General features: G+C 44.4%; 1 protein-coding gene across 3 annotated transcripts in view; it reads right to left on the reverse strand.

The window, feature by feature from the left end:
• DPF3 (double PHD fingers 3) overlaps nucleotides 1-22114 on the reverse strand; it is a gene marked incomplete at both ends in the record, with an annotated part of 264076 nt that overhangs the window by 38613 nt on the left and 203349 nt on the right. For 2 of the 3 annotated variants that reach the window (XM_079700939.1, XM_079700938.1), the window contains 2 exons: nucleotides 13307-13509; nucleotides 16406-16534. In XM_079700939.1, coding sequence (XP_079557065.1) covers nucleotides 13307-13509; nucleotides 16406-16534 — 332 coding nt within the window. Of the gene's footprint in view, nucleotides 1-13306; nucleotides 13510-16405; nucleotides 16535-22114 lie in introns of those variants that run through there. The other variant, XM_079700937.1, reaches the window with a different exon arrangement.

The following is a 22114-nucleotide window of genomic DNA, read 5'->3' on the forward strand; positions in this document are numbered from 1 at the left end:
TATAGGAAAAGTTTGCAAACCCCTCATTATAAACCACAAGGAAAACAAATTGCTTATTCAGAATAACCTTCTCTCCACCCTGACAAAAGAAAACAAAATAAAAAAAAACCCTGAGCCAAGTGAGTAGTTTTTGCATACTACTTTGCATAAAATCTGGCCTGGCTCCCTTACAAAGTGTCCTCTGAAATAAGATGCATATAAGATGTAAATCACAAGACAAATCTAAATAAAAATTCTAGAGTAATAATAATAATATATAAAAATATGTTATATATAATATATTATGGTATATATAAATATATATTATAAATAATATAAATATATATATCCCTCCAGAATTTTTATTTAAATTTATAAGTATTTTACATCTTATATGTATCTTATTTCAGAAGACACTTTGTGAGATATCATATATGTTTTTCTTTAAATCAAAAGCAGTTGTGAATTTGCTGGTTTGGGGATGCAATAAAACTTGAATTCCGTTCTAGTCTCATGGAATAATTTGAAGGTCTTAGAAAAGAAGGGTAAAAGAAACGTGATATGAGATAACTCAGCATCAATAATAAAGCGAAATAAAAAACATATCTCTAAACTATACAGCTGTGCCCAGAGTTTAAAAGGGGAGCTCTTTCAGAGGGAAAAGGACTGGATGGGGGGAATGTTTTTTTTTTACTGGAACCCCATCCTGAATCCCTAGCACGTGGTGGATAATGATCTAGCTCCATCCAGAGAGCAACCCAGGGACCCATTCCCAGCACATAACAGTTCTAAGGCAGGATACACTAGACACATCCATAGGTTAAGTCAAGGTTCTGCTGTCATGAGTTTGGTCAAGGCATCCTAACCTCGACTTCAACTTTAACCAGACTTGCAGCCTTGGGGAGCTGCCCCAAAGCCTTCAAAGGGTGTCTGCTACATGCTCACCTTTGGTTTCATCCACACAAAGTTGATCTTCAGTGTTTTTAATTTACCACCAACATTTTAAACTAGGGAGATCTCACCAAAATTTTTGAATTTTGGGCCCCTCTTAAAAACCCAGAAGACCTGAGAACCCTGGGCCCATGTTCTTTCAGGCAGCATCCCTTGAGCTGGTGGCAGCTGCCCCATTCAGAGCACAGGTGCTCTCTGGCTCTACACACCCCCTAAAACTCTCTGTTGCTCCCCTGTGCCCTGAAGCTCAGCATAACGGCTACTCCCTGTCTCCCTGGCACTGTTCATTTTCTCATCCCTGGCCTGCTTTACTCACTAAAGATACCTGCTCTGTAGGCATCTGAATGTCAAATCCAGAGCTAACCCTTTATACAAACTAATATATTTCCAAATGGATGAGGAAAAATGACTTATTTTCCTCTTTCTCATTCTCTGGCTCACATGTATACTTTCCCCCTCCCACTTGGTCAGTGATCGCCTACAGACAGAAAGCACATATAGGCTTATGCCAACGACTCACCATCAGATATTTGGAAAAGGCAGTCCCTGCCCTCAGGACCTGCCATTAGAGACATTAGATTCTCCTGGGTCTCCTCTATCCTTATTTATGCTGATACTATAGCTCCATGCTAGACATCTTGTCCCTACAAGGAGCCCAAAGACAGTCTCTACAAAGAAAGACTTAGTCACGAGGAAAAAACGCACTTTGGGTAGAAAGTGTTTGCCCATCAAAGTACCCTTTTCCAAGGTATAAAGTAGAAGGAAGATTTCAGGTGTAATCACTTCCCTCCTCAGAAGACACTGAATCCTCTAGGTAACCTCTGAATTGGATCTAATGTCTCAAATGAGTCCCTGTAGGAAGCGGGTGTGTAATAAATGTGCAAAACTTCCTTTCTATGCCAAGTATCTATAAGCAGATGAATGTGAAAAGAAAAGGTAATATATACACGCAATGGAATATTATTCAACCTTAAAAAGGAATGGAATTCTGACATGTTACAACATGAATGAACCTTGAAGATACTATGCTAAGAGAAACAAGTCTGTCACAAAAGGACAAATATTGCATGATTCTACTTATATGATGTACCTAGAATAATCAAATTCACAGAGTCAGAAAGTAGAATAGTGATTGCCAAGGGCTGGGGTGAGGGAGAAATGGAGAGTTAGTGTTTAATAGGTACAGAGTTTCAATTGAAGAAGATGAAAAAGTTCTGGAGTTGGATGGTGGTGATGGCTGCACAACAATGTGAATGTACTTAATGCCGCTGACCATACACTTAAAAACAGTTAAAATGGTAAACTGTATGTCATGTATATTTTGCCACAGTAAAAAAAAGAAAAAAGCCTAAGGAGGGTAGATTGGGGCGGGGGGGAACATCCTTTTTACTGCTAGAGAAATGTATAAAGTCCATAATGAATGTCACAAGGTGATGTTCATTTTAAAGTAAGATAGAACATGCTAGCAGGAGCAACATGATGTCATGTTCTCTCTCCACCTGGCCTCAGCGTGAGCTGGCAATGCTCAGAGGGCAAGACCTGGCCTGAGAGGCCGGTCCGGTTCTCCCTGACCTAGAGGACCCAACAGAGAAGATGGGAGAAACCTATCTCAGGCAGGGGGGTGGTAGGTTTACAGCTGCACCAACTGGCAGTTGGGGAGGCTACATTACTACCTTTCAGGCAGTGGAAACAGTAACCTCTCAGCTTTTTCCAAGCACATGCTAAATCTTGCATTCTCGTGCAATACTATCTTAGCACAGGTGCAACAGCAACATTGGACAGGTATATTAAGTCAGTATCCATAACTAGGCTCTCCAAAAATCCATTTAGGCCATGGAGAGGTTGACAGTGGCCGTGGTGATGGTGGGTAGGTGACAGCTACATCATGAGTCCAGACATCAACTCTGGACTCAAAGCTCAGACGCTGGTACCAACCCTGGACATTGTTCATTTTCCAAGCCACCTCCTGTCAGCTGAGCCATTGGCAACCTCTGTTCTAGACTGCACTTCTAAATAAAACAATAGGGTTCAACAAATCCCGGGCATGCAGATGGGCAGGATCCTTTCAGGAGTCCCTTCTACAGGACAGTATGAAAGTTGAACTCATGCAGGATGAGGTTGGAAAAGCAAAATTTACAGAGATGCTATAGGAGCATTGGAAACAGACTTTTATTTAACAGAAACGTACACAAACTTGATACAAACCCTACATTATGCAAAGCTTTATCATGATTCTACACATGTTATAACTTGTGGGAGTTGGTTGGAGAGCGGATTATTATTATAATTATTAGCATCTTGAAAAAGGACATTTTCTCTCAGAAAATGTCAAAGGAAGGACTACAAAATGATACAGAGACCCTCTTGGTGATCTCCGCCAGGGACTGGCCTTGAAAGGGCTGGCAAGAAGTCCGTGCCCATCTAACCTGCCCTTGCAAAGGCGAGAGAGAGACTCTCGGGCTCAGGACCCTTTCACTAACACTGCCGCTCAAGACTTTTGCGGAGAGGAATACCCAGCGTTAGACTGTACATTGATCATTACGAATCTGCTCGCCAGTGAGGGAGACTCAAGAGCATGAACGTGTACGACTGGGAGTAGAACCCGCTGGCCCGGCCGGTCACCCCAGCTCCTTCACTAGGCCTCAGACACAATGTTGAATGCATTTCATAGTCCACCTTCACTTCCACCAACATGGCCATAGAAGGACAGGTCAGACCACTCGCCTCTCTCCTTTTTACCCCCTCCAGCAACTGAATTTGAGGCTTCCGTCTTTCAGGCTGGCCTTCCTTGCCTTGGGGACACCCAGCATCTCAGGCCCCCCAAAGCCAGCTCAACAGAAGGCTCCCTTTGCAAGTCTTGTCTAGGAGCTGTTAGGGAACAGAATTAATATCATCCCAGCTGATGTTTATTTTTTGTTCTTTTTCCCCCTCTCTCTCTGCCTTCACTGTACTATTTTAAACAAAGCTGTCTTTGTTCAAATCTATTGAACTCGTAGAGATACATGTAATCGCTAGATGGAATTCCTTTCAGAGCTAGGCCTTGTCAGACATGATAACCAGGAGGCAGGCTGCTTCTTGACCTCAGATAAATGGGGCTTGCCTTGGGTGAGGGGAGAGTTTGTTTGTCTGTTTGTTTTGGGGGGAGCAGAGAGACTGCTGATAGCCCTTGTGGCTAATTTATTTCAGTCAAGTCTTAACACATAATCAAACACTTTCAATAGACTTTTGAAGAAGAAGGAAAAAAAAAAACTGATCACTCCTCACTTACCACATCCAACTTGCAGAAATAAAAATACCTAAAGAACATACATGAATGGCTTTTCAAAAAGCCTGAGAGAGCAGAGTTGATCTTTATTCTCTTATTAAAAATGTGGGCTATTTTTCCTTAGAGTTAATATGCAGTCTTTATTTTACATTAAGTCCTCTTTTGATTTTCATGTCTTCACAAAATTGCTTTTAACTTTTGAAGTTGAAGGTACTTTAAACAAAAATACTGTGCCACAACAGCACCTTTTCTTTTAAATATTGAAATAAATAAAATAGTTAACTCTTTTTTCTTTTGTCAGTCTGTTTGTGTTCAGTTATTTCTATTGTAGAGCAATTCCAGTCTGACCTGGATACTTTCTCACAGACACTTACAGAAAATGTAATGGAGGATTTTAAAAAGAAAAAAAAATCTTCTTATTGCACAAAGTGAGGCCATTCCAGAGACTTCTCTGAGCTGAGCTGAGTTGTGCTGGAGGCTTTTCCACAATCCAGGCTCCTGTGTTGGCGGAAACACATGCGCAGGAGGGGGCCAGGCAAGGGAAGAGGAAGAGGAGGAGGAGGAGGAAGAGGAGGAGGAAGAGGTGCAAATCCTCATGGCTTCTTTCCACCTTCTTCGGAAATGGCTTGCTTGAAGGACGCCAGAGTCCCCGGGCCATAGTGTTGACTGCAGAGGGAAAGGCAATGAAAGATAAAACAAAAAACAACAGCACAGGACAACTGCCTAAAAAAGAAAGATTTAAATTAAGGAAGTGGTGGAAATGAAATGAATTGAAAAAAAAAAAAAAAAAGAAAGAAAGAACGGAAACAACTAACTAATTGCCACATGAATGAGGCCACGGCTATGTACAACGAGAACCAGACTAGTGTCTCTTGTGCCTTCAACAACAGCAGCTCGAAATCAATCAGGAATAGGGCAGGTCAGTTGCTCCTGGGCAACAGAATGACACAAGAAACAGGATGCAGCTGGATTTTCAATTCCTAGGTGGCGTAGTAGGCAAAACTGGGTGTTGGCAAAATCTTTTTTTTTCTCCTCTACTTGGAAATGAAACAAACAATCTTCTCCCTGTTAAAATACTCCAGAAAGACCATTACGATATAATCTGTCGCCTGTCACCTAAGTGGAAATGAGTAGTTTCTATGGTACAGGACCAGTTGCAGTCATAGAAAACCCCAACAGACGCCCCATTTGGTCTAAGGCCAAAAGGACACTGCTTTGATGCATACATTCTCACCCCCAATCCTGCCCCAAGTGATTTGAGGGTGTCAGAATTACTCAGACAGAGAATCAAGCCAAGATATCTGTTCCAGTCCTCAACTAGCCCCATGATCCCAAGTGTCAGCCTTGGAACGTGATGGCAGTTCAAACCCAGTGGGTGCTTTAGCCTGGATGGTTACCAACCAGGCATGGATTTTGCTTCTAGCCAAAACGAAATCTGCCAAGTTATCTTGGTCTTTGGAATGGAGTAGTTGGCACAAAGGAGTAAGCAAGAAAACCAAGTACTATCACATTTCACCCCAGAAGCAGTTCTTGAGGGCAGAGGTGGGTGCCCCCAAGAGTGTCCAGCTCACTCTGAGTGGCGAGGGAAGGAGGAAAGCGGGGGCCGGGGTGGGGTGGGGTCCAACTGGAAAGCAGCCAAGCAAGCAGGGAACAAAGTTCAAAATCAAATGAGCCAATCAGCCTCTTCCAAGTTGCAACTCCCCTTCCCATCCCCTATCTCTCCTAGTACCCAAGGCATGACTCACTGGTCAGGTGTATGGGACTGGATTAGATGGACTTCCAAAGCTAAGACTCTACCTATGCTTTCAAAGGGAGGCTGAGAAAGGCCTCATTTCCACCCACCACCGAGCCCTCCCTCCACACCTGTTTCTGTTTCTTTCCTCTCCATCCCAACCCATCCCTCTGTCTCTCTCTCAGATATGCTTCTCTGCTTCCCCTTCCCAGGCTCCCCTCCTCTTCCCTCGTGCTCATCTCTTCACTGTTCCACCTCCTCCAGCCCCTTCACTCCAGTGACAGAACCAGCTGGCCTTTCTTCAGACCTCCCAGAGAGCACCTGCCCAGTTGGGCTTTCAGTCAGACTTTCACCCCCTGCCAGGAGTCTTCCTGTCCCTCTTCCAATGCCCCAGAACCCCTGGCCCCTCTGCCGATCATTTGGTGAGTCTGTCTCATAACCATACCCCATGCCCTTTCCATTTCCTCAAATTTCTATCTTTGACCCCCCAACACACACACACACACACACACACACACACACACACACACACACACACAGAGTCTTCTTCTGCCCTACTTAAGCCATCTAGAAAATAGCTGGTTGGTTCCCAACTTTCTGCTCCTAAATCCATTTTCTCTTTCTGGGCCAACTGCAGGCCACTGGGAATGTCCTGCTATGTCTTGGTCTCCTCCTCTCAGTCCCCTTCAGGAGGCTTACTTTCCATCCCTCCACACATCTTCAACTTCCCCCTCACCCCATCCTCACGTCCTCATTCACTTCCTCCCACCCCACATCACTGCCTCCTGGCTCTCATCTACCTCCTCACTTGACCAATGGATGCTGTGTCCAGCTACAACGTCAACCTTTCTGCCAACAAAATTTCTTGAACATCCACTATGCATAGAATGAGACACTAAATCCTTCCACTAATTAGCTCAGAAACATTGCTCAGTTCTGTTTGTTTCAACAAATAATTATGGCACAATGGTGTCGGGTAGTGTCCAAGGGACATGAATGACATCACCTTTGCCCTCGAGGAACACATCATCTGTTTGATGAGAAAGACTACAAAAAAATCCTAATATGCTGTAATAAGCACTAATCCTAGTGACATGAACAAAACGCTACAGAACAATACTTAAGCACTTTTTAAAAGATAATGTGATTTTTGCCATTTTACAGGTTTCAGGTTGTGATTCCCAGCTTTTCTTTTTGTTGAGCTCTATCTCCATTCTCTCTGACAATAGACATTTTTGCCTACAGATTAAATCGTCAAGCTAGAGCTCTTTGTTGATCTGGATGGCGTCCCCTAAGAAAATCTCCCTGACTACTGTGACTCCCAGCAAAAATAATCACATACCACCCCATGACACTCTTACACATTTTTAACTACTTATAAATATCTAGTCTGCCCAACTAGATTGCAAATAAATCCACTGGCCCCATGTTTAATTTCATCCTATCCTTCACAGGGCTGAGCTGCTATTACTCAGTCCCTAGCCACAAAATGAGTGAAAATATTATCCTCCAAGGTCTACAAACATACTAGCCTGAACCTCAGCTTAAGGGCCAAGTTTCTAAGTCACTCGTAACGCAGTAAATCAACCATGGACCCCCTGATACTATGCACTAAGAAGGATACAAGCTCACTTCTGTGGTATTCTTACCGAAAATGCATAACCTGCCTTCAGTCATTAGGAAACAGCACACAATCCTAAAGTGAAGGACTTCCTATGAAACGATAGCCAGTGTTCTTCAAAGGTGTCAAGGTTATGAAAATCAGAGAAAGACTGTGGAACTAACTACCCCAGATTAAAGAACTTTAAGAAAACATGACAACTAAACATAACATGTGATCCTGGATTGGACCCTGGACTAGAAAAAGGACATGAGTGAGACAGTTGGCAAAATTTGAATAGAGTCTGTAGATTGTAGTATTGCATCAACGTGAATTTCTTGGTTGTGATCATTGTACTGTGGTTATTTGAAGAATCTGGGTAAAGAGTATGTGGGAATTCTTTGTATTATTTGTGCAAGTTTTTGTAAGTATGACATTATTTCAAAACTTAAAAAAAAATTTAAGTCTTAGTCATTGGTTAAGGACCAGTGTTGAAATACTCTGGAAACCTAATTGCCAATGCTTTTTAGCCAATAAAAAGTTGGTAGAGTTTAGTTCTGACAGGGATCTTCCATCACTCTCAGCTGTTTTGTAAATCGATCAAGCTGAACGTTTTTTCCTAAACTGTTATTTTGAGTAAATGGTCAGAAATCACTTTTATTAAGTGCAACAGTATCACATAGTTCAATGTTTCAGTGTTAGAAGTACTTGGGTTTGTGAACAAAACACAGCCTGAAGTGTTCACTCCCCCTCCCACCCTCACCCCCACCCTGATGTCACCATCGGCACATTGACCATTTAGAAAGCTCAACCTCAATTCTTTGGGAAAGTTCATGAAGACTTAGACCTAAACTCTCAACAGGATTCTAAGATGATAATAGCTTGGGTGTTTTTTTGGTTTGGTTTGGTTTTACAGCATCAGGTGCCTCTTCTCAATCCAGTAAGGTCTTGAATGAAAGACCTCAAAGCCCTTGACTAATTTTACTCAAGAAATCTTCAAAGTGAGATCTGTGGAGACATCACTACAGCCTGAGGAAAGGGTATTAGAAGACCCAGATAACACCTACTGACCCTGGAACCTCAGACCAGTCATTTAACCTGAACGAACCTCAGTTTCCTCATAAGCAAAACGGAAATAAATAACATCTACTCTACCTCACGGGGTTGTTTTAAGAATCATGGTGAGGTAATGTTGGTTATATATTATGATAGGGTAAGGAACATCCATATCCTAGGGATAGAGAAACCATGGCAGAGATACACAGAAACAAACTCACATAGGAATTGAGTCCAGAACCCAGAACTTTTCTACTCTAGGCTTCTACTCACTGGATCAAAAATGCCTCACTCAGAAAATAGACAATACAAGTAACGTCACTTCCAATGGCTGAACAAAATCTCCCACAGAAAAATTCCTAATACATGAGTCAGCTCAAACTTTAAGTACAAGTTCAAGATCATATTCGTCAGATGTAACAGGAGGCATATTGGGATAATATTAATTAATTTTATTCCACCATGAAGTGAGAACCTCCAAACAGTTTTTATTTCTCTCCCCAAGTAATGATCTTGTGTTCCCTCAAGTGCTATATAAAGGCAGTGGGGCAATACCCATTAGGTGCAAAGAGAGATGCAAACTAAGCAGGAAGACTTAAAGGGACACTATTGATGTGAACATCATATTTCTATTAAATCCTTCTCCCTAAAATACCAGCAGCAAATTGCATCAGTGACTTTAAAGTACCTTTAAAAAATTAAATGAGTATTTCTCACTCCCAGTGTTAATGGTGATTAGAGGGTCTAATCTCTACATAGTCTCAGTAACAGATGTAAAGGATTAGGCTGTCCTAGGTAGGAAAAAACAGGTAGACAACAACGATAATCACCTTTACATCAGCAGTTCCCCCCAGGGGATATGAATGTTGCAACAAATTTAGAAAGTTCTATTATCTTTGATTCTCCTATCTTTGGGCTAGGTCTCAGAAAATTAGGTGACATTTCTGAAGGATTTGGGGTGGTGCTTTACTGACATGACGATAAAGGAAACTAGTCAGACCATTTTCATCCTGATGATTCTAATTTATTTTATATTAATATTTGAGTACCGTTACTTTTTTTAACAAAAGCAACAAGAAAATGATAGATGCGCTGACTGCTCACACAACTCTTGCAATTTCTGAGGTTGCAAAAAAGTAGATCTTTGTCCCTAATAGGCATCAGGAGGGAATGTATGGAAATGATGATTTAGAAGATGAGCTCTCTATAAAATTCTGCACAGAATTTTAATTGGAATTATCTTTTTGGGATCTAATTGCTTACTTTTCAGTTTTGAAATTGCTTTTAATAAAGTCACCTTTTAAAGACCTGAGAAAAGGGATGGGAGATATATATGTATATATATATTTTCCATGTATATGCAAGGGGCAGCACAGAACAATAACAAAAGTAAATAGTATAAGTCCTGGGGTCAGGTTGCCAAGGACCAAAATCTGGCTCCTTGTTAGCTGCAGGGCTTCAGGTACATTCAATTACTAAGCCTCAGTTTCCTTATCTGTAAACTGTGGATAATATAAGCACCTACCTCACGGGTAGTCAAGAGGATTAAATGAACTATTCCAGGGGAAACAGAACAAGACCTGGCATATAAATGTTTGGCCATTGTTATACAAAGAAAGGAGGATAAAGATATAACAATGACCGTCAAGGCATTTGGAAATCCAGGAAAGCCAGCTTCCTCCTCCTATGTCTCCTTTTAGAGTTTTCTTCCTTCCCCTTAAGACATTTTCCTCCAAAGCAATGTCCATTTTACCCTCTCAAATGTAACTCAGTCTCTCCGGGTTGACCTTTCTCAATGAAAAGTGAAAGATTTGAACTTGATTATCTTCAAAGTCCCTTCCAGTTCTTTTCCTGTTTTTTTTAAAGGATGTAGATTTTGAGTCTGTTGAAAGATACTATTAGCAAGGTGAGACAAGGTACGCAGGCAATGCTAAGATGCATGACTATGCTCACCTTGGCTATACCAACTGAGAAAGATGAGGACATCTGCCACCTCCAGCAAGAGACACTGAAGATCAAGCTATGCTAGTAAAACTAAAATAGATAAGCAATAGCCATCCTCAGATAAATCTTTCCATGGGAGTTTGTTTAGACAGTTCATTATTGGTTCTCCCTCAGAACCCCAAGCTAGACTCTGAAATTAGGTGACTTTTTATAATTTGTTTTGATTATGTGGGTTTTTTAAAATTTCAAGTTCAAAGTCAAGCTGTCATTGAGAATTTCGGGACTACAAACAACTGTTGGGTTGGCCAATAAGTTCGTTCAGGTTTTTCCATACGCTCTTACAGAAAAACCTGAACGAACTTTTTGGCGAACCCAATACAAGATTACAAATGACAGTATAGATTGGTTGGACATATTTTTATTAATGTAGAAACTCACATTTTACCAGTGACAGCAAGTCGTAATGCTGTGAATCCAACGTCTGAGTCAAAGTAACAGATCAGATGAAGTAAAGAGGTGGAGGATGACAGCAAGAGCAGGTTGTATCCCCTAAGCAGAAACCAACTGGAACCAACTACTCTGGCTTTTTCACACACGTCAGCATGTAGGAATATTACAATGTTGGAGGTTTATGCCATATTTCCTAGGAACAGGGCCACATACAGATTAGGTGGAACATCCCCAAAGTGGGTGACATGGTTACTTTCATTCTCTCACAACTGAGCACAAATGCCCAGGAGAGCACTTACACATTTCAAGCAGGAGAAAAGTGGAAGCCCTGTCTGTCTCAGGCTACCAGGGAAGCACAAGGAGTCCATTTGTGGGTTTCTTTGCTTGGTCCTTTCTTCTGTTGGGTTGGTTTGTTATTTTAATGAGAGGTCTAATTCGTGAGGTTCTGCAAAGGCTGGAGTGTCAAAGCAGATCTTCCCAGACACTTACAGCCTGTTGCCTGGGCGGCCTCTTGGATCTCCCAACCCAAGCCAAAGGGCAGTGCCTACATCTCTGGACCTACGCTCTCATGAAGGCCGGAGACCCTGACCACACTTAGTGGGAGCTTAGAATCTTCAAATCAACTAGGTTGAATGTTGTGCCTAATCAGAGATCTTCTTTAATTTGGATGCATCCCGCTGGCTTTTGAATTTGTAACTGGAGCAAGGAACTCCACCCTAGACATGCAGTCCCCTCAATTTCTACCCAAGGACAGCAGCCAACTCCAACCTCAGTTCCCTGGACTTTGCTTCCAGGTATGGCCAAGGAAGGCAGAGTTAGCCAAGCACTCCCCAGCCGTTTTCTCTTGCAGTTGAAGCCAGAAGTCCACCATTCTCCACACAGAGCCTCCCAGAGCCCAAGCAAGCCTCAGATCCCACACCTAGGCCCGGGCCCACATAGGTATGCATGCACACACAGACAGCAGATGGTTGGATAGAAGATGTTCCAGTGGCCACTCCCACACAAATAAGGGGGTCCGAACCCAGAAAAACAAAAGACAAGTTAGGAGCGGGGGAAAGGAAAAAAAGAAAGAAGGAATAAACTTAAAACAACTATGATGATTTTCTCTTATTGTAAGACACGTCAGCCAGGACATACCTTTTGACTAGGACCGCACAGCTGTTCATCCTTGGGACTGGCTGGCCAACAAGGTAGATGGTCTTCATCACCCCAGGGGCCTTGAGCAAGTGTTGCTTTGGTTTATTTCAGGAGGTGCTACTGGAAACATAAAACAAAGTGCCTGGAGGGCACTATAAAAAATAGAAGAAATATGGGAGACTTGATCATCCAATGGGTATTTATACGTTTTTAAACAGGGGTGAGGAGAGAGGGAAATCTACTGTGAAGTAATGTCCTTTCTTCCATGAGCGCGGCCTCGGGTGGTTTGGTCACTGTTGAGTCCACGACTTTCTGCTTATACTCCATTCCTGTGTTTGGAAATTGCTCTCCACCAGGAGGAAAGTGAGGAAAAATCCAGCAACAACAAAACAGCAGCTCTGCTGACGGAGAAGGAGGATCCCACAGGTGCTGCAGGTCCGGGCCCAGGAGCTGGACGGGGGCCACGCACAGGCTGCCCAGCTTCTCAGGAACTGCTGGCATGTTCTCGCAAGCAGAGAGGAAGATGGAAAGGTCGGGGGAGGAGAAATGGGGAGGGGGTCTGCCGTGGGGAGCCACCAGCTCCGTGGGGTACAAAGTGCCATCCTCTCCCGTCAAGGAAATCCTCCCCCATACAGGCTTTCTTCTAAACAGGATATTACTTCAATCTCTTTGATTTCCCTTCTCTCTCTCTCTCTGTCTCAAAAAAAAAAAAAAAAAAAAAAAAGGCCTGCTTCTCATAATAGCTAGAAGATATAAAAAATCATTTTTTAACGTTATTGGTTCTTTGTTTCCAAACCCAATGTTCCTCCTCTCTTCGTTTTGCCAATAAATAGGAAAACTGAGGAAATCAACTCTGCTCACGTCAAAAAGATCCCCTCCCCCCCCCAAAATGAGATAATCCGCCTAACTTCCCATGTCTATGGAAAATAAATAGTACATCACGACGCCATCTCTCTGAAGGACTGTTATTCTTTCTTTTGTTCTGTTTCGTTTCAGTAGTCTGTGCTTCTGCTGTATGTACCCTAAATAAAGGGAAGGAGGGGGGAGGGACAAGTGGAAAGTGAGAGGAAAAAGCAAGGATGGAGGGAAAACCTAAATTGTCTTTCATTAAAAAAATATATATATCAGAACCAGAGCAATGACCAGAGTCACAGGGTGATGGCTAATTGCCCACAAAGTCCATTCCGTGCGTTTAGCAACTGCCCTTTTTATCTGCTGTGGGCGAAGCCCGGCCACTGCGGCGTCCTCGGCAGGAGCGAGGCTCTTCCAAATCGTCTTCATCAAAGCCGTGGAAAGTTGAGGTGTCACTTTCTGACGTGGAACCGAATAAGTCCTCCGTGGTGCGTGCTGCGGCCGCTGCCTCCTTCTCCTTCCTGCCTTCTCCTCCCAAATGAGCTGACATGTATGATGAATATATCAGCACATGGGTTAAGCAACAGACAGCATTATTAATATTCTTATTACAGTGTTATTCTTAAGAGCAAAATCATAAACCATTTCACGCCAAAAGGGATTAACTGGGTGCGTCACCTGGTGACAGGGGTTTGGGGTAACGGGACAAAGCCAATGTTTCCAGGGAAAAGGATTCTCCCCTCCCTGAAAAGGCATCATCTCTACCATAATATATTTGTCCACAGCTCTGACAGCGCAAGATTCAACCACGATCTTTCTTTCTTCTCTTCCGAAGGCACACATTCGCATGCACGCTCGCTCAACCCACCCCAGACAATGCGTTTCCTTGGTGGTTTTTAAGCCTGGTTGGTATTTCTTTGGTGTTTTCAGTTGGCGTGTCTTTGCACAATGTTTGTCCTTCACTTTGACAGTCAGCTTTACAAAGGTATTACTGTCAGATAACCCAGTCAAGGTGGTTAAGCCTCCATCCGTTTTATTTTTATTTTTACCCGTTTCTAATCCCATTCTTTCCATACCCTTTCAATTCTGCCCTTACATCATGTAGTTCATTTGCACTGAAAGCAAAAAGAAGTTGGAAAGTCTGATAAGTGGTAGGTAATAAAAGAGTCTCCCGTTTTCTTTAACCACTGGAGGACATTTCTGTGATCTGCACCCACACACGTGCGCATACACATACACGCGTGTGTGCACACAGGCACGCACGCACACACACCAGGCCCTAAACACACCCAGGTCTGAGTTACTCCAGAAAGTCCAGGGTTGTCAAATCTAACTCAGAGCACTGAGAAAGTGGGAAATAGGGGTGGAAAAGCCGAAAAAAGACTGTATCCTGAAGTCTATAAAACTGCGGTAGAAGAAAAAAAAAAAACTGCGGTAGAAAGTTTTTCACGTTCCAAATGGGCCCCAGGACTGTCCCCGATGAGGTCATAAGGCACCACTTAGGGTGCCAATTTCCGGAATCTCACTTTTTCTCACAGGAAAAGTAGGTAGTGGGGTAGATGGGAAGGAAAAGACAGCTCTTCCGAGCTCCACACTCTTCCTTGAAAGGACTCCAGGGAGGCCCTAGGGAAGAAGTATTGGCCCACCTGCCTTAACGAGCATATCCCATGGGCTAATGCCACCTGCTTATTCCCAAGGTGTTGACTATTTCAGGAACATTAGAGTCAGACCTTGACTAAATTATCCACCAAAATTAATCCCTGGCGAATGCAATGAGAATACCTAGGCTGGTATAAAATGGCCCCCTGAGTCACATAGCAGACAGATGCTTGGGAGAATAAGCTGAGTAAAGGCTGTGAAGAGAGAAGCTTTGTATAGAAAAAAACCAACTGCCCACTTCTGGTCCCCCATGGATCAGATTCAAGTACCCGTCTTTTGTAGGAAAGGGAGAGGAGAAAGTGCAGAAGTTTTCACTGAGAATTCTGAAGCTGCCCTCTCTAACTCATCCCAAACCCATAGCAGTCCATAAAATTCTGCCTAGAATATCAGGCCACCAAGTAACTTTGTTTCTGGTGGTAGAGATTTTGTCTGATCGCTTGCTTTTTAAAAATGCTGAAGTGAATTTCATTTGTTTCATTTTCTTTTTGAGTATCTAAATCCCTCCACTATCACATGGGCCCTCTCTTCTAAGCTGGCACCAGTAGCATAAAGAGTTCAACGTTAGGTATCACGTTTGGCAAATGAAGGAATTGACAGAATTGCACAGATGGGCCACCCTGTCAGGGTCCTTAAGGGTTAAATGCAGAGGGTTGTATGCAGTAAAAACCACAGTGCTTTTCCAATTACTGATTTGCTGTTCAAGTCAGTCTTAAAGCTTAAACAACCCAAAACCAAATACAAAAGGACTAAAGCTAATGTCTGCGGACGGAGCGAGGGAAGAACTGAGCTGCTATAGTAAAGCCGGGTGTGGTCATCCCAGGCCTTCTCTCAGGACTAGGTGTAGAACAGATGCTGGGTAGAGAGGTGGGAAGGAGCCATGACTCCTGGCTGGTGGAACCAACCACCCAACCAAACTGTATTTCACCTACTAGTCAGCAGTTGATGAGACTAAAGATGAGTCTGAAACCTTCTCTCCTCACTGCCTTGCACTTTGGCCTCGTTATAACATAAAACAATATGAAAAGCCAACCACGATCCAGCCCAAAATAATGGAATTGAAAAGCAAAACAACAGCTTGCACAAAACTTGAAGACCTATGCTCATTCTAAGAATGGAAGAACAAGACCAATTTTAGTCTCTGAATAGATTGAAGATGAAAATTCAAAACATCCCAAGTCAACTGCAGAGGAGTCCTAAGAACACCTGCCCTTTGCCTCCTTGATCGACCGGGCTCTCTTTTGCTTTCCACATGAGAAAATGGGATAAGTGGCCAGTGGGGTGGCATCTACGCAGCTACGCAGGAGCGCAGGGGTCTGTGCCCCCCATAGCTCCAGATGTGGCTGCTCTCCCAGTATTCACGTCTCCACATTCTTCCGGTTTGCCGCGGGCACTTCCGCAGAACCAACGCACCTCTTTGTTATGGGCACATCACCCGATACAAGGAAGCATGTTGCCTGTGTCTCCGGGTGTTTCCACACTGTCTCACTGTCGTCCACAACAACACACACAAAGAAATATACATCTCACGGAAAGGCCGGACAGACAAAAGCCCAAACCTTCTTCTTTCCCTTTTCCCCAGATCCCAGGGCATAACTTCTAGTTCTTAAGCCTCAAGAAGAAACAAATCAAAATAACCTGAAAACCCGTCTCCACTCGAAGTATCATCACCGTCTCTTCTGCACCCACCCTTCAGCCCCTGACCCCCACAAGATGGCAGAGAAGTGCGAGTGGAAGAGTTCCTGGTCTACGGGCATATGATCCGAGAAGGGGCCACACTCACCAGAGCGTCCACAGTCTGCACAGGACACCAGCTCTTCCGGTCTCCCACTCTTCTTGTTCATGTTAGAACCCCCCAAGCAGAAGTCACAGTAGTTATTGGGAATGACTGTCCCATCCGGTCCTTTCTGGGCTGTGGAAACATTTTTTTTTAAATCCAATGTTAGGCTCTGGTGAGTGTCCACCGGCCCCTCTTCTCCCACGGTATGGCAGGATCTGCTCCAGAAAGAATATGAAGTTCAGAATCTGAGGTTTTGTTACAACCAAGTTGTTCACTTGGGCAAAGTTTTCTTTATGATTCTCCTCGGTTCAACCGTACCAATGTCTTGCAAGCCATCCAGAGCTGAGTTTGGTTTTAATATTTGTCAGCTCTGTGTTTTTATAGAAACGACTCTGCTCTTCTGATTGTATCCCTGGATCAGCGAAGCATCCAGAAGGCCTTACTAACCAAGCGAACTGCTCTCATCCCTGAACAAGGAGCCCTTGGGACCCAAACATCAGATGGTAACCATCAACGGTGCTGTGACTAGAGGAAGAGAGAAAGGTCACTACCTAGGCCTTGCCCTTGGGAAAGATGCTCTTGTTTAGGAGATATTCCTTCTGTCTCTGAAAAGGAAAACCAAGAAGCACTGATGGGGGATCATTTGCAGGAAGGACCCAGAAGATGCTCTGGGGGACTCTGATGCACATGTGGGCAGGTACACAGGTGTCCATTCTTGTTCAGCCCCATCCCCCTGAAGTCCAGACTTGTTGGTCATGGAAAGCACCCAGGACTAGTTAATCAGCAGACCCCAAGTGCCTAGAATCAGAGCTGAACCCTTAGCTCAGCCTCATACCGGAGATGGGTTGAACGGTGAGTTAGTGAGCATATCGGAGGCTTAAGACTTTCATAAGCCACCCTTACGGAAAGGCCCTACACAAAGACAAAGGAATATCTTGGGACACTATTTTAAAAACAAAGCCTTGGGGCTTCCCTGGTGGCGCAGTGGTTGAGAGTCCGCCTGCCGATGCAGGGGACACAGGCTCGTGCCCTGGTCTGGGAAGATCCCACATGCCGCGGAGCGGCTGGGCCCGTGAGCCATGGCCGCTGGGCCTGCGTGTCCGGAGCCTGTGCTCCACAATGGGAGAGGCCACAACAGTGAGAGCCCCGCGTACCGCAAAAAAAAAAAAAAAAAAAAAAAAAGCCTTGTGAAAACAGCACATGTCCTCAAGCACTGAAATCTCAGTGTCTAGGGGCTGGTTAAAAAGCCTTGGACAGGTTCTTTGCATGAGAAGAAATGCCTCCATTTTACTTGGTTTTTGATCCCTATTGTGGACATTTCTTTGTCATGTTAACGCTCCCTGTTTGTGACTAAGAAAAAAAGTCTCTCTGTTTATGGGATCAGCCTAAACCACCGGGGTATCTTCCTCCCCCCATCCCCAATGTCTGCCCCTATCTTTCATTATTCACTGCCTAACATTAATCAGGGTACAAATCTGTAAAAGGAAGCAGATATGTGAGCAGAAATACCATCCAGACAGTAAGTGATAAACGGATTCACGGACTTTAATATGATTCCCCCTGGCCTCCGCTTCCTCCATGCTCCTGCTTTGCCTCTAGGAATAGAAAAACTTACCTGGGGAAGGCGGAAGACAAAAGCTCACAGAATTGCATTATAGAGGGTTAATCCATTTATCAGTTGCTATTTGGATTGTTTAATCAGTTTCTAAGTCATTGATTTTCATCTTCAGGGAGGCAGATAATTCTCTGCAAGAAAATCTGGGCTGTTTGTGGCAGACAGAGGAGGGGGCCACACCCTGTGGCCTGCGGAGTGTGGGTTTTTCTTCATCAGTCACTGCATCTCAAAGACAGATGTGTGCCATACAGAATGGTTTTGCAAATAATCTCCAAAAAGCAGGACGTCCGCAAAAATTTTATTCTGCCTATAAAATTTTCATTGCCCAAATCCAGAAAGAAGTCCCTTTCTTCTTTCTTTCTCAGTTGCCATCTTAACCATTTTTAGAACTCTCTCAGGACTTCCCTGGTGGTCCAGTGGTTGGGACTTTGCCTTCCAATGCAGGGAGTGCAAGTTCAATCCCTGGTCCGGGAGCTAAGATCCCACATGCCTCGCAGTCAAAAAACCAAAGCATAAAACAGAAGTAATATTGTAACAAATTCAATAAAGACTTTTTAAATGGTCCACATAAAAAAAAAAAAAAAGAACTCTCTCAAGAAAATCCAAGTATGTCTATGAAGCAAATAAACTCGGGGTTTCCTGATTAAGTGACTATCATGGGACTCAATCAAAAGATGAATAGTAAGAAGTGGGTTATAGTAAATGTACAGGCTGAGTGTAAAACAGAGCTAAGTTTCATGATTGCTATGAACTAGATATAAAATGTGGAGATGCCAATCACAACTTAGGTAGCTTCCTGTATGAAGAGTGATCAAAGAATCCCACATATATCATCACACTAAACCTCTCAGGAAGCCCAGTCTCATCACCTATCTCCTGTTCTCTTTGGGACCCCCTTTTAGGTCAGATTTTCTCCCCTTTCACAAAATCTTTAAGCAACCAAAGAATCTGGTTTTTCTCCAACACACTATTCCTTGTGATTTACCAGGATGAGGAAGTAGAATATAGAGTTTAAGAATGCCCAGATAATTCTACAGTTTTCACCACCAACAGACCATTGGTAGAACACCCTACCGGATCAGGGACTCTAATATAGCAAGAAATAAAAAATTCAGAAACAATCTAGTAGAGCAAAGCAGACAGTGATGGAGAAATCAATCCTATGGAGAAAGACAAATGGAAGAGAATTTAATTCATCTGATGAAGAGAAGCTTCCGAGGAGACGGAAGCAGAGCAGGGTCCCCGCATATATTTGTTGGTTGTACAAAGTTCCTGGCCAAAGGGATGAAGATGGTGATAAACTTCCAGCTGCAGGCCCTGGTGTGTACAGTTGGGACATGCCAGGTGAGCGGGTACCATTTGAGTCCAGCGAGGGCCCAGTGTAGAAGGTGATAGTGAGCAGTTAGACTTCATTTTCCAGTGAAATCCTTTCCACTTCAGTTCCTACTCAAGGAGCTCAAGCTTCCTTCCATCTTGGTAAAATGGCATGGCATGGACTAATCAATAGCTTTCACCTCTGGTTCTCGTACATTTTGGGGTATTTAGGATTAGTGAGGGTTCTCCCATGGAGTCCTCCCAAGTCCCCAGCCAGAAATGACCCGTCAGGCCTTAGGGAGAGCACGCTGTTGACATGGCTTCTATGACCCTTCGCTTGTCTATACATGTATACACCTGCCTCATCACCCCATATTCAGTGGTTTACTCCTTCAGATCAGGGACCACATCCAACTCATTGTTGGAAAACCTATGTGTCCTGCACAGAGGAAATGGTTAACAATGATGTGTGAGATGAATGGCTTAGAAAAGGGTGGCAGAGAGGTAGGTAGGCAGCCCAGTGATGCCTCGGGAGCTCCTCCTAGGGGGACTGAGGCAGAGTTATCTGTCACTCTGAATATCACTCACTGCCTGGCTTATTTCCCCAGTCCCCAAAACGAAGAGCTGGTCCACGTCCAAATGAATGGTCGGTCATCTGGCCTGGGTCATGTCTAGCTCCCAGAGTACACAGAGTGGGTGGCCGAGAGCCCTGGGCTGCTGGAAGAATAACACTGTACTATTCCCTACTATGGTAGGTGAGACATCGTCCTGTACACAGACATACAAGAAAAGTATAAGACTAGGACTCACTGTCTCTTGAGAAGGGGACACCAGTTTGTGCCTACCCACCCAGCCCCCTCATTCAACTGTGTTTTGAGAAGATGAAGAAGCAGACACATATGACACTACAAAATGGTGACAGATCTTACGCTGATGCTTTACACACACTATTTCATTGATTCTCATAAGCATTTTGTGAAGTAGGGAGCATTTGACAGATGAGCTAACTGAAGTCCAAAGAGATTAAGGGGCTGGCTTCAAGCCCCAGTTAAGAAATGGAGGAAGCGGGATTCACCCCCGGGTTGTCTGTGTCCTCAGAGACTCTTGTCTCTAATCACACTTCCCTGCCTCTGGGAAGCCCAGAGCCAACGTTGCATATATAATATTTCATAAACGTGATTTACCCAGTACTTTATTTGGGAAGCCCAAAGCGATAACAAGTATTGAGATTGGCCTGATGAAGCGGAAATTCCCTTTGAACTTAAGTTTAATGTCTCTACCACTGTAATCCATCCCGGTGGCCCCATTTATTGTCATATACTCCGTGAAAACACTTCTCCAAAGAATTCCAGAGGCTCACGAAGGAATTTTTTTAAGTAAAGCTCACACTGTGGCTTTATTGGCCTTTGGCCTGACCCATCCGTGAGCAATTTCCTGGAACCGTCTATGAGGTCATTATAAAAAGGATTTTACTATAAATAGGAAGCTCGCCCAGACCTTGCAAGTGCATTTAAATAGAGATTCTGCTTCCGCTTATGGGAAATTGAGTCCCACTTTATAGAGCAAGATGACGGGGAGGCCAAAGACCCGAGTGGTATCTCGATGGCAGCGTCCGCGATGATGGCTTTGGTTATCTGTTGATGAATGTTCATGGGCTGAGATCATATAAGCGATACAAGGAAGCTGCTGAGAAAATAAAGTGAGTCGTGAGAGTTTAGGGGTTTACCTGGGGGGGGGAGGGGAATAACTTTAAAAAGCTCAAAGGGAAAAAAAATGGAAATCAGAACAAAGTTCATGAGGAAATCTCCAAAAATAATAATAATAATAACAGAAGGTGGGAGGGAACATTCAAATAAATCAACCCAAGAGAAAGGAAAAGCCAAGCCCCAAAGAGCCCCACCAGCACACTCGGGAAAGGGTGAGCAGTCAGTCTAGAACGGCAGTGTGGCATGTGACCATACTACAGGGTTCTTTACTTCAGTCAGGCCACGTGTCGAGGGCAAACAAGGCCCCAAATCTTCCTGAACTACCCCCTAGACAGGGCTGTCTTTTTCCCTTTCAGCCTGATTTCTGCCTCAATACGCCTGCCTGCCTCTCAAGAGGAAAAAGAGCGGTGGGCACAGGCTGGCCACAAGCAACAGCCCTTCACCTGCTTCTGCCGAGACCAGAGCTGCAGCCCTAGTGTCCTAGGGAAAGAGGAAGCAAGCCAGAAGTTTAGGCTCCTCCATGGCACATCCACGAAAGCGTGACTTCACATCCTGGGCAGACGCTCCGGCCGCCTGCCAGGGCCTGGTGTGCACAGACGCGGGGCCATGTCCCGTGCCCGCCACCCAGCCTGACCCCAGCCCCAGGCCAGCAGCTGTCTCCCCAGGGCCCACTAGCAGGGATGTGCAGCGCTCGGGACCCCAGGGGCACAGAGAAGAGCCCTCAGGAGGCGCTGTGCCTCTCCTCGCTCCCCTCACTCATTCCCCCACCACCCTCCACGGCTGACAGTTCCGTCCCTCCACGGGTCTGACATGTTGCCATGGCAACCAGAATCCTGGGCTCCGGCAGCCTCTGGTCTTGCCACCTGTTATTACTTCATCTCTCAAGTGTAAAGCATCCTAGCCTGGTGCCATTTGGCGGTGCAGAGCGCATCTTCGGAGGACGGAGTAAAGAGAAGGGGAAAGGAAAAGACGGAGAGCGGAAGGCAGCCTCAGGCTGGCCACACAGGGCACACTGGACAGGCCAGGCTGGAAGAGGAAGCTGCGGAGACGGGGTGGGAGGGGAGGGAGGGGGTGCGC

Source organism: Hyperoodon ampullatus (assembly GCF_949752795.1).
Source record: "Hyperoodon ampullatus genome assembly, chromosome: 3".
Taxonomy (NCBI): domain Eukaryota; kingdom Metazoa; phylum Chordata; class Mammalia; order Artiodactyla; family Ziphiidae; genus Hyperoodon; species Hyperoodon ampullatus.